The sequence below is a fragment of the Columba livia genome, chromosome 6 (genome assembly GCF_036013475.1).
Source record: "Columba livia isolate bColLiv1 breed racing homer chromosome 6, bColLiv1.pat.W.v2, whole genome shotgun sequence".
Classification (NCBI taxonomy): Eukaryota; Metazoa; Chordata; class Aves; order Columbiformes; family Columbidae; genus Columba; species Columba livia.
In genome coordinates this window covers 29,853,310-29,867,217 of record NC_088607.1, presented here as the reverse complement: position 1 = coordinate 29,867,217, position 13,908 = coordinate 29,853,310, and the positions used below count along the sequence as shown (strand labels likewise).

The following is a 13,908-nucleotide window of genomic DNA, read 5'->3' as shown; positions in this document are numbered from 1 at the left end:
TAGGTGTCCCAGTTGAACATGCAGGAAATAAAGTATTCCGAGACTACACGTTCGGAAGTTAAATACATTAGGAATCTTAGTGACCACCCAGACTACTGACAACCATAGCAGGATCTTCAGAGAAAGACAGAAACAAACTGGTAGCTCAGTTATTTCCAAATGTGTAACACTGTCCCAAATAGAGAGGTTTGCTCTTAGAAACTGAAGCTTATTTTTGGTTAAGCCTTACTCTTCATCATTAGTTCAGATTTCTCTTGGATACAGCTCCTCATTGATTAACACAGCCAAGTAATGGAGTAAGTTTCCTCCAGTATTAAAAAGTTCTCTTTACTGGAGTCATCCCGTATTCTGGCTAGTGAAATGACAGAGCTACCACTTTGGATCTAGTCAAGTCTCCTGAGCACTTTTAGCCCCTGGCTTTGTGGCAAACTAGAGCCGGGAGGCTCACCAGTGAAAGGGGCTTCTGCTTCAGCAGGCTGCTCCATAGCATAAGTGAACAACAGAAAACACACTTCAGCGAAGACAGTCTAACTAAAATTGAATTCATCTACTTTGCATTTTTTTCCAGAACTAACAATATTGTCCAGTTAGTCTTTAGTGCTTCCCTAAATTTCATTTGTAGAAACATTTAAATACATATTATTAAACTGACTTTCCCTCAACTGCAAAGTACTATACTGGAAGGAACAGTCCATTTCCAGTTTAGTTGGAAAATCTTTGCGTGTTGTTTTATATTAAGATTCTAAAATGTTTCATAAAAATAGGCCTACATTATGGTAAGCAACTGAATCAGTACTATGGTAAGAAATTTCTAAGACTGTAACTGAAAGTATCAAATCTCTTGGAAAACTGACTATGTTGTATAACATTATTTATGCTCAGAAAGTCAAAAATCATTCTTGGGCTGAAATGCAGAGAAGCAATCTGGCATCTGTCAATCTGGAACAAGAACACTACATTTTTTTGCACTAATGAAAAAATCCACATAGAAAAGAAGAGCACATGCGGAACCCAGGTAGCATTAGCACCTCTCAGTACTGTTTGTGACTTCAGGAAAAAGTTTTGTCGTGCAAGATGTTCTGAAAGTGTCTCCTGACACTTGGATTCAAAACCGGCGTTTTCTACAGATGCAGAAGTCACTTTTTTTTCAGTATGTAAAGACGATACCTCACGGCAACGTCACACATTTTACCACAACTTGAGGCTTCAGTCCTGAAGTCCTTGATATATTCTCTCATTCAGCATTGCTATATTTAAGGACCCTAATATGGCTGCTCTGAGTGATCATGATGCTCAAACTTTTAAAAGGTCCAAGAGAAAACAGCATGAAATATATCAAGGAGTCCTACAAATTTTAGGGCAATATCAGACTCCCTATTTTTATAATCTGTACTACTGGATTAACTAGGGAACATGCTGCAGCTTAGAAAATAACTTCACACCTTCCGTTTTCAGAAGAAAAAAATGCAAGTTAAAGCTCACCTGGCTATGGCAACATAAACCAGGAATCAGGGGAGCAAAAGAGATGCAAATAAAGCAGAACCATCTCTCAGCAGAGGCACCAAGAAGTCACTCTTACCCGAGAAGTATATTTAAAAAAACCTAACAAAACATAAATTTATATCTCTCTCTGCCATGGGAATCTCTCAGGAAATATTTCAGAGAAATAATCTCTCATACCTCGGAGTATAATGGCCTCCTCGGTGAATGTAGTGCTGAAAACAAACTGGAGATATTTTGAGACTCCGAAGGACAGCAGCTGAAAGGATTATTTGATGGGTCAGCATCTCAGCTGCATTAACTGCAGAAGCAATTTTTTCCCTTGGAATAAATGGCTGAACAAAGACTTGTCAGAGAAAGAGACTCAGACGAAGTATTTCTTAAGTGGCACTGTAAGTTAAATTCATTTTCCAAAGAGGCTGGAATGCAGGTGTTTCATTACAATTAATTTTAATGAAAATAAACAAAAGATCTTTTTGTTTGAAAACACAATCTCCTCATACAACATCAGGATCAATTTGGCCCTGTCAGCACTTACCAAAAACCCAGCAGTTACATCTACCTTTGATTAGAAGGCTCACAGGCGTTTCTGGTTTGAGAGACCACTGTAATTCTAATATAGAAATGAAAATCTTTCCCTATGAAGTTTTATTTCTGGATTATATTAGCAGAAGCTATTTGCAGGGAAAAGAAAAATAGCTTCTCCAACATTTGCAAGGCTGGACTTGAGTCCTCCCCTCTCCTCATCACAATGAAATACTTCTTGCCAAAGTCTTAAATACGTAACAATTTCAGTGAATGGATAAAAACTTCTCATGCTTCACGGTCCAAAACCGAGGACCAGGAGTTCCCCAGAACAGCAGCATTGTTTTGAGATACTTACTCCAACATGCACGGTTCTTTGGCACTAGACTTTTTCAAAAAGAAAAAGCTACAAGAAATCTTTCAAAGTTATTCCTTTTCTTCTTCACACAACTAAACCTTGGCCCAAATGACCACCAACCAAGTCTAATTTTTCAAAGGCACTAAAACACCAGAACTTGCTCAGCAAATTCTGCATGAACAGTTTTACTCGTGTGTGTGTGTGTACACACATATATAGACATGCACCACCTCTGCAGAGATGGAGATATTTGAAAGCTGTACACTAAAGCAGACATACAAAACCAGAAATACATCAAAAGACGGAACATGAGAAAGGTCTAAAAAGTTTATAGATGTGTTCAAAAGCACCAAAAGGAAATTCATATTTCAAATTGCTAAGAGCTACTTAAATTTCTGCAATCAGCTCCGTAATTCTGGGTTGATGGGAAGCTTCTGCGGGAAGGTGTCTGTCTGCCTTTTAGGCACAGGTATGCTCAACACAACAAAAAGGTAAGAACTTTCTGTTCAAAAAAATCCAACAAAAAAACACCCTCTACCTCTGGCAAGAGTCAAGGGGTATAAAGCATACTTCAAGACAGCTATGGAACAGCAGACAGGAACACAGAAATAAGAGATTTTAACTGTTAGCTTTTCAAATCAGTGGTCCTGTTCAACCAACACCTAGGTATACTGTAAAAGGAACAGAATACAAAGGTCCACTCAATTTCTATATTAAGTATGTATTCCAGAAGAGTTCTGCTTACCTGTGTGAGTACTGAGCTGGCTATCCTGGGAACAGTTCTCGTTGCCATCAGAAGTTGACTGTAGTGAAGATGGTGGTGCAGTTCTACTTCGTTTTTTGTTAGCTTTTCTTTCTGCTACCTGCCACTCTTCATCTTCATCCTCACTTTCACTCAAGTCATCAAACCCAAAGTACTTGATTTTGTAATTGGAACTCCCACAACTTCTAGAGGCACCTTCATCTCCCCCTCCCTCATCTTGATCATCAAACCCAAAAAATTCTAATTTGACATCCTTTTTGGATTTGGTATTGCTTGGTCGAAACCTGGTTGTAGTTTTTGCCGTAGCGATGTCTGCTTTTTTTCTTAAGCGTCCAGCTTCTCCCAGGTCAGTAGGGGCTGCTGTGGTAAATTCATCGATTCGCTCCATGGTATCCTGTATAGTAACATTACAAACTGACAAGCAAGATGGATGTAGAACAGTATAGTCTCTAGTCCGTCCAACCGTCCCCCTAAAACTGGTCCCACTACTTAAAGATGCTTTTCTTGCTGGGTTCAGACCATCATTATTTGACTCATTGTTTGCTTTGGATAAAGACTGACTAGTGCCATCCATTAGCTTGTCAAAATTTGCTGCCCCCTGCGGTTTTGCTTTGTTGGATCGACAATATGTCCTACAGTTGCTTGGCCTAGGAATAGGTTGCACAAGTTCTTCACTAATGGCTTCCTTTGGATTTTCAGTATCTTCTTTATCACACTCCTCATCCTTGCTCTTCATCTCTGAGAGATGTTCACTGTCAAAGCCCAATACATACTCTCCAGTTCTGGTGTCTTCGGTTTCATCCTCCCATTCATACAAGTGAGTTCTTAGTGGCCCCTTCGTCTGAGATGTTTCTGATGGAGAGTCTGACGGTTTTGCCATGTGGGAGTCCCAAGTATCAGGCAAGTCCTTGGCTTCAATGTTGTGTCCAGAAGTGTCTGTAGTCTCAGCATTGGTTTTGTTACTGTCTTCAGCATTCTCATAGATGAAATGACTGTTCTTCTCATTATCTTCATTCAAATTCTGTATTTTATCTAGAAAAAAAAAATATTAATTTATTACTAAAAGGTATCATTAAAAAAATCACATGGGCAACTTTAGAAAGTGACAAACTAACAGCAAACATTCAGCTTTCAATTATGAAAAACATTAAGGAGGTCCTTATTGTCCTGGTTTATACTTTTTAATTCTTCCAGTTAAAAATTTTTGCTATAATAAAATCTTCTCACCATTTCTAGCAAAAACATACACTAACATGAAATAAGCATCACTTAGAAAACATGTGCATCATGGAAAAAAACAATAGTAAACCCTAAATACAACCACTTATCTACACAACCTACACAAAAAAGGAGAAAAAGTCTGCAGCAAAATTTTCAGTGAAGTCAATCATCATTCACTGTTTCACACACAAATGAGTTACAGTGCATAAAGAGCTATTACAAAGCATTTTCTAATTATACAAGAAAAAGAATTCCTTCCTGTACACAGGCTATAAGTGTTGTATTGTATTCTTATGCAAACATATCCCCCACAAAAGCCTTGTTTACATCAAGCTATTGCAACTACTCTAGTGTTTCAAATGAAAGATTTGCGATATAGATTTTAGCAGCTCATTTGCTTCAGATGCCCTACTTTGCAGTTCCTTTTGCTTTTGCACAGAACTTGAAAAGAGCAGGTAATATCACTGGAAACACAAAACATGTACGAATCAATGAGTTAGCTAAGTTGCATATATTCAATGTTTTTAATACTCCAAGAGGCATTATAGCAGCCTACTGCAGTGAGGAAAGGGGATCCATAGGCAGGTTACAGCTGCTCCTTCAGATATTCCTGGTCTAAGAACTAAATTGTAGTGAGACATCACAGTAGAAATAAAAAAATCAGCAAGGGCCACAAAACCAACCAATGAATTCAAGTAAATTTGCTGAAAATTATCTTATAATTCACTGCCTAATGCAGTAACTGTACAGCTATTAAAACCAGCAAAAGTAATCCACTAACATATCTGTACTACAAATGCTACAGTCCCTGTTACAAATTGTATCACAAGATTTAATCAATGTACCCAGAACAGTGAACAACTTCAGCAATTATTATTTTATTTTCTGCTTCAAATTAAAATATTTGGACTTCCAGAAGAAATACAGAAAATGCAACTCTCATCACAGGTTCACAGGGAATACCAACAAAAGTTCAGCAGATTTAGTACTAGTTTCACGAAGATTGCATCTGCCATACTCTGCTGTTGCACATCAACACACACAAAGATACCCAGAAATACAAGTACATTATTTCCTGGAAACAAGATGAGCAGAAATTTCTTTGACATTTCAGAGACAGTCTAAGCGAACACGGGAGCCAAGGTGTCTGCCATCGCTATCAGCGCTCTCTGTACCGGCTGCCTGGGCCAGGACTGCAAGATAAATATGACTGGAATGCAGAAAGCCCTGAGGCATAGAAGAGTAGCACAGGATGAGATCAACCGGAGAAACAGAAGCAGCTGGGACAGGGACAAGTAGAAAAGGAGATGCTAGAAGAGAACATGCTTTGAAGAAACAGATACAGAAAGCTCCAGTAATAAAAGAGGCTGCACTGGCAGAATGCAAGGCCTGCGGTTCAAATTTGTTAGGTGGCAAATGCTTCCTGAATTCATCAGTAAAATGAAGGCTTCAGCATCCTTCAGCATTAGCCCCGATTGCATTAAACTCCAGCAGCTCCTTTACCCAAGTGGCACAGAAGTTTCATAGCACTGACCAAAAGGTTTCAACCATCTTGATGAGGAAAGCGAGCACTGGTATTGTTCCAGGGACTTGGGTTCGCTTGTTTTCAAAATGAACCAGCATCGTCTAAATGACATCTTTGCACATATGGTTTACAAAAGAACTCTAAGGTGCAAGCAGAAAATTCTGTTAAAGAAATTAACACCACCAAGTCATGTTTTGCAGGAAATTGGTTTAATCCTAGCTGAAATTCCTCAGGGAGAAAGGATAAGTAATATCTCACAAACGGCATCTGAGCTTTTTGGAGTCCAGCTGAGGTCTGCCATACAAGTTTCCATACTCAGCCAGAAATGCAAAAAAAGCTCTTCACAGAATCTATGAAATGCAGAACTAAATTCCCCAAAGAATTTAGTCTGAGCCATCTCAGTGATGGAACCTTGTTTTATCTTTTTCAGTATCAATACATTATACAATAAATCTTGTTATTCCCATTTCAATCTCACGCTTGTGATAATCTAACAGGCCTAAACAAAATTAACCTTCCTATAATCAAAGAGTGAGCTTGACAGTGCACAATATGTTCCTTATTCCTTCCCATATGCTTAATATTATTGTGCAACTGAAGACTACCATAATACTTGGGCACAAAACCCAGCAAATTAAGCTAAAAAAATTCTCAGACTTTCTTGCTAAAATACACTATTTTGTAGCCTCACCACTAACTGTTACATATCTTAGTGCATATTTACTTGAATTAATGAAACTCTAAGCAATATTGGAAGTATATTTAAAATACGCCTGTCTTGGTTTAATAAACAATACAGAATTGCTAATAAGATGTTTCTGTCTGTGTATCTGGAAAGGGAATGGTTTTCCCATCCTAAGGAAGGCTGGGATTTTAAAGAGCCACGTTTCATCCAGGACCAAATCAAATCTCATCTTCCCAGGGAAGGAACAGAATACATGTGTGCATATGCACATTACAACCCAAGAGCCAAATAATTCAGGAATCTGTTCTGAGATGAAAAAAAGCCGAAATTTAATTTCACATAGTCTCAGCTTGAATAATTATTTCAGCTACAGACTGTACTCTCAAGCAGAAAACATGATCCACACATCCAGCCTGGAAAACAGACTGAAGATGCCAATAATATATAAAAATATATACAGCTCATATACATCAGAAGCATTGAAAAAAAAAAAAAAAAAAGGCAAAAAATTACCAAGCAATCTGTGTCCAAAGATACATTAATCAACTATTTGGAAAAAGGTGTGGTGGTGGTTTTTAAACCAGCCAGTACTTCAGAAGTCTTAATGGCAGCAGGGAGGTTTTTCCATCTCCAATAATAAGCAAGGCTGATGAAAAATGTAACCAGGAAAGCGTTTACTGTACACCAGGTAGAAAGTTTGGCCTTAAAACCGGGTCATCGTAATGCATTAATGGAAAACCAAGCAGAGACATTTAGAGGAATAACTTCTCAAAGGACACTTTGTCAAGACACTGTTTTCAGCTCATCAGTGGGTCAATAGCTGTCAGACTGAAGCTTCTACACCAGAAATTACTGCAAATCACTTGCTAATTGCCCAAAGGTGTACAATACCAGCAACTCAATAACCTCAATATTTATCTGTAGTAACTATTACAGCAGAAGCTAGCATGACTGCAGGAAACACAAAACATATTTTTATTTACAGATACAGAAAACACAGAGAAGAGATGAGAAAATGAACTAATTTTGAACTATTAGATATTCTGCAGTTCAAAAGAAGCATCTAATTTCTCCTCCCAATTTTAACTGCAATTAGGCTCTTTTGGGGCTCAAATACCAGAATAAGTCTCCCAAGTAATTTCAGCTCAGCAACAGCATATGACTATATAATCCACCAGAGAGTGCTGGGTTTTCCCCCCTGCCAGGTGCTAGTACAATATTCCTAAGACCCATAACAATCTGCTGTAGTAATCATGATTTGTTTTCTGTTTAAATCTCTAGAACTTTATTACCAGAATACAAGGGAGTCAGTCTAAATGACTGGCAAGTCTAAATCAAATGTTAACTGATAAACACACACTTATACAAAGCTCTTGCTTTATTTTATGCTCTAGTTTATGTCTAGTCTTAAGGAATGCTCATAAATTGGGAAAAAAAAAAGTGAAAATTCTCTTATTTCCCACCAAACACATTGAGATGTTTTTACACACACAGAGATGCACACAACCAAACTCCATAAAGCTGTATTTAAGTGACTATGAAGATGGCTGCTGCAAGTAACCTTTGTAAGATGACCATAAAAATTCAAAGTCATACAATGCATTATATTCAATTCATATAATATAGTAGTCTAGACATACAGTCCTCTAGACATACAAAAATGTTCAAACAGTGGAAATGTAACTGACTTCTCAAAATCCCACTGCATTTTCGGCAATCAACCCTTGCTTTTTCAGTAATAAACCTTTAAACATTAAACAAATGCACACCTAAACTAATTATATCATTGAGACTAGATGGGTATAAAGAGAACATTCTGTTCGTATCTTTTTTAAAAAATACATGCTTAATATAAGCACTCACTAGATGGAACAAATGCTATTCTATGTATCCAAGAGAACACAAAATGCTTTCTGGCTAACATAAGTAGCCATAATGGGACTACCTGTTGTCTTTTCATTTTTAAAATCATGTACAAAAGGAAGGATGCAAGTCCAGATTTTGCCTCTTAATGATTTTTTTTAAAGAAGTTAAATTGATTTTCTTTAGCAATGAGACACCTACATCCTTCAGCTGGACATCTCTGATAATTTTGACATTAAGATGTGTCAATGTTATTTTTTCATTAAGTTCCCATAACACATTGCTTTATTTTAAAGGGATTTTCTTCTTAAGAAACTAACATCTACCAGAAAATGAGCTCCCAGGTAGCCCTCAGAAGCATTACTACTTCTTCATTGCATGATATGAGCAAATGAAGAATATCTCCCCACCTACAAAACATTTAGTTTGATCACAGTAATAATAAAAGACACCATATAATTACAGACTACTTGAGACAGTGAAAGGTCTAAAAAAAAAGTGAGGCGTACAGAAACTTCCAGAGTGAAAAGAATCACTACTTTTTTTTTGTAATTATATGCCATTCACAAGTGTTTAAAACTGAATGTTACAAAGAAAAGAAGGTAAGTTACTAATGAAGATAGAAAGGCAACTTCCAATATGCTTCTTGTCTTCAATCTTTAGCTATATATTGTCATACAGAACAAAAAAAAAAGTGAAGGCCAATAGTTTTTCCAGAGCAAAAGCCACACTAGACCAGTTGAGTAGGAGCTCTGGTACTCATTCAAGCTGACTTCTAGTGCAGGCAGTGAATATAACAAGGGGACTCTAAGGAATTTCTTTGTTCACACAGCTCAAAATACTTCACTTCTGTATTCATGATGAAATAAGAAATTGCCAGAAGAATGAATAAAAGAGACCATATTGCAATTTATCTCCACAACTGGCTAAGTGATCCCAGTCACTTTATAGTGTACACAAAATGGCAAAGAAACAAATGCATAAAGGTTTTAAAAATGCAAAACCGTGGGTAATTCTAAGCCTGATCTTTGACTGTCCACCAGTGCTTGGAGTGGGTGGACACATTCACTACTACTTTTCCACCTCCGATAACAAGTACATGTCCTTACAGATTCCTCACAGAATGTTTTAGACAGCTCAGACTGGTATTTTCTGGTATCATTATCAATGACATACTAGAATAGTTACACTAATGGAACTTAACAGATTGACAGAGCTATCTTACTTGAAGAAGAAACACTGAAGTTTGGAGAAGAGATACATACAACTTTCTCCATCAACTACCAAAGCTGCAAGAGTTAACAATTTCACGCCCTGATCCTTCGGGTACAGCACATACCAAAACGGAATCCAAAACAAAGTGAAGGGAAAAATCCTCTAGGAAACCAAAGGCCCTTCTTGGCAAAAAATAACCAAACCAAAACAACATAATCTAAAGCAGCCATCAAGAAATGTATCCTCCTGCCTAGTCCCCATTTCAATTTCATTTCCATTTAACTTACAAGATTAAGGTGCTTGGCTCCAAGTCTGAAAACATAATTTTCAGCTCCATAAAAATCAAATCATCATTAACAGTCTAACAGTAATTACCTAAGGTCAAACACTATATGCTTTTGTTACCAGTTCAGTGATAGAAGCTGCAGAAGCCTCTTTGCTATTTCTAAGTTACGTGGAGCACAGAGCAGCCTCGCAGGCTCTGAGAACAACGTCTTTTAATGTGAATTTCTGTCCTGAACAGATTTGGGGCTCACAGACCAAAGCTTAATGCCCCGCAACTCAAACCACCAACCTGTTTGATGAGCAGAGGACAGCACACGCTGCAGATCACGTGCAGCAACATGTGCTGGCTGGCCAGCTTGCTGCGGCTTGCACAAACGGATTAGGGACCCGGGCATAACCACGTTTTCCATACCAGCAGGCAGACAAGAGAGAGCTAAGGGAACAGATGAATCAATTCAACTCAAGTTTTTCACACCACCACCTTTCATGACACTTGAAATAGCACTGTGTCTTTGAAATCTCTCCTTACCACTCCAAGTTTGATCAAAACTAGTTAACAAGCACAAATGTTATTAGGAAATCAAACAAATGGACAGTCAATATTAGCCTTGGTATGCTAAGAAAACGTGCTAAGGTGTCAAAATATTATCACATATGCAAAATAAATGCTTATTTCTTCTGTTTACTCATGGAAGAGTTGCCAGTATTAAATGCTAGCCGTACTAACTTGAAGTCCAGGTTAGTTTTCTCTAATTTCTAGCAATTCCTGATGAAGACTAACCAAAGCATCACCAAGCTACAAACAAGACATATCACCTTCTGTAGCATTTGTAGCATGAGCCCTTGTGCTCCTTCATTGCTGTGTAACTAGCTGTAGAAGCCTTCATTTTAATACCAAATGAAGCATGATCGAATTCTTGTACACAGAAAACATATCTACAAACTTACACTAGGTTTCTTTCGCTATTAGCCACATAAATTCGAAGGATTAATTGTGAATGTATAGATAATATTAGTCAGAAGCAACTAAATCTTTAAAAAGGCAGGCAGGTGGCATGCTGCCAATATTTTATTCCTTTTTATTTCTCTTCAAATAAACACCCGACTACCAAGACAGATGTAAAAGAAAATGAAATATCAAGGAAAAGGAGGCAATACGGAAAAAAAAGTGAAGGCCTTCAGATCCCTGCAGCTCCTGAGGGCACACACATTCACGGCTCATGAGCAGGCAGACCACTGACACAGGATGCAGGAAACAGGTTGTTAAGCTCATTATGAGCTACAGCTCTGCCTGATGCTCCCAAACCCTCCCAAACATTCGTTATGGCTCCATTACACCATCACCAATGTTCCCAAGCAGAAAGCTACATCACTTTACAATCTGAAGCTGACCAGGCTAAAGGAAAAGATTAATCTTTACCAGCTGCTTGTATCACATTCCTCATTTCTGGGAAGAGAGCCCAAAGGTGACATACAGTGTCTTCTCTGGTTTGGACAGAAAACCAGCAACTGCAGAGCAGCCATGCTTTTCTCCAAATAAGAAAACAAATTTCATTACAGTTTCTCTCTTCTACTCTGCATTGGAAATGAAGTGTTTTGGTTGGTAAGGAGAAAAGGTTACAGACTGAACTCCTTTGATCCATTTTCTGCCTATGATTGAACAGCTGGTAAACACAGAAAAAAAGCTATGGCTATAAAATACACAATTCTAAGAAAGCGACAAAATTTACTTAGATCCATCATTAACCATTGATGGCCATAAGATCTCGAAATGCAGTGCCTGTTAGCAGGCATAAACAGAAGATAAGAAGCTTAAGAGCCTCGGAAGATGAGGCTCTCAAGGCCAGTTTCATGGCTGACAATCACTGAAATAGCTAAAATCATAGAACCACCACATCTATAGCTATGATTATAAATTCTGGTTCTTTAGTTGCTTTGAATCAAAATGAGTTCCCAACAACTTGGCATACAGGTTGGATAGAAAGTTTGCCTTTTTGCAGATGTTTTAAGAGGCATCTTCTTTTGCAGAATTCCACAGAAAACTCTGAAGTGATGAGATCTAATTTACCACCATCACAGACCTACTTTCCTCAAGAATAACTTGTTTTTCTTGTTTCCTTTCCAGCACTCTGAATATCAAAACTATAAGGCAATTTATATGAAAAGGCTGAATTTGTTATTTATTTAAACTATGCGTGAAACAAGTTCTCAATTGCATTACACCTCTTAAGAGTAGCTATCCTAAACATACAGGTGTTGAGACAGACAGGAGACACCTTTTCTTCTGTCAAATCACCTAGAGGAAATATTTCGGTTTGGTAACCATTACTTCATTCCATGAAGCTAACACATATTCACGCTTTATGAACATTGTCTGTTGTGCTGTTAGCCCAACAGCCCAGCATGCTGGGGCTCCATCCACTCTGGGAACAGCCGAACCCCAACCACGGCATTCCTGCTTCTCACCTCGGGCACCTGTTGGAGCCAGAAGAAGTAATTCCTTGTAATTCCACTTGCCTTTATCTCAGGCACATTTTCAATGGTATGGGAAAATGGTTTTTTGAAGTAACAATCCAACTGCTCTTCCCCTCTTCTGCTGCTTCAGGTAGCAATCAGTAGGTATTCTGCCTGAACACTGATCTTTCATTGTATCTTAAATCACTGCATATCTCAACACCACCTTCATCCCAATCTATCCACGCGCACCTGGCCAAAGCACACATCCTTCTGTGGTCAGCACAACTGCCTTCACAGCAAACATTCGGGGGGGAAAAAAAAAACATTAAACCTCAAAATTACGAATTTAGTCTTTCATACTAAAGGCATTTCCTCCTCCAGTCAAAATATAGCTACAAAATTAAATCTAGGTTGCTTTTTATCAGCTATATCCAGCCTCTCAATTACTATCAAATTAAAGCCCTACAACTTCAACCCCCTTTTTTTTTTCCCAGGCAAGTATTTTTGTGGAAGTTGCAACTATAGTCTCATATTTTGTCTTTCACAGCTGGAATAACTGTAATTCTTCCTTCACTCTTATTTCTACTCTTGCTTACAACTCTAGTACAACATTCTGAACACCTAGTTTAAAGTCTGTTTTTCTTCTGGTGTTTATAGACTAACAAGAAAAACACTACTTTTCTAACATTGCCTCAGATCTATATCTACCCACATTCGTAACAGTATAAAATAAAATGTGACTCTACAGACACTGATATTCTGTAAAAACCCAACATACCATGCAGCATGTAGTCAATGCTCACATCCAACTCACATGCAGAGTCCACAACTCTCTCAAATGAAGGACAAATTGGAAACTTAGTAAACAATGCTAAAACCCCTTCCTAAAGAAAGAAAACTAATTTTTGTCTTCCAGCAAAGAATTAAGCTTTGAAGAACTCTACATCACTGCAAGGAACACCACTTGGTCAGAAGCCTAAAAATAAAGTCATCCTGAAGACACGAGAAATGGTGCAACATCAAACCCAACAGCCAGGAGAGCGGCTGCACCCTGTAACACAAGAGTTGTCAGAGCCTGAACCACCGGTATCGTGTTCAGCTCTGATGGAAAGTCCAGTGAAACCAACACGTTCTTCCTCACAGGTAGCTCAAAAGGGTATCTTTTGCTCCCAGCAGCAGGAGAAAGCTGATCCTGGAAGGTAACTACTCACTCCTTGCAGGGAAAACACAACAAAGTGTCATGGGCAACACAAGGGGCTGGCACATGCCAAAGAAGCTTTTCTTCACTGTATTTTGTTGTATGAGCCCTTATTAAAAAGAAGTATTAAAGCATATTATAACATAGCAGCACTAACAACTGTGAAAACCAATGTATCCTTAGGCTAAGTCAGCTTGAATTCAGACACTACTCATCAATATGCTGAAACTCTTTACTGCATACAGTAGCAGTTTCTTAGAAAGAAAATATGAGCTAAGTTTGAATTTGAAAAACATTTTCCATACAGTTAATA

At 38.1% G+C, this 13,908-nt stretch overlaps 1 protein-coding gene across 7 annotated transcripts in view; it reads right to left on the bottom strand.

Moving 5' to 3' along the window:
• The window catches only part of WAPL (WAPL cohesin release factor), a 144,591-nt gene that overhangs the window by 46,854 nt on the left and 83,829 nt on the right, over positions 1 to 13,908 (bottom strand). For all 7 annotated transcript variants that reach the window (XM_065067746.1, XM_065067744.1, XM_021297294.2 and 4 more), the window contains one exon: positions 3,129 to 4,178. In XM_065067746.1, the coding sequence (XP_064923818.1) occupies positions 3,129 to 4,178 (1,050 nt within the window). The remainder of the gene's footprint in view (positions 1 to 3,128; positions 4,179 to 13,908) is intronic.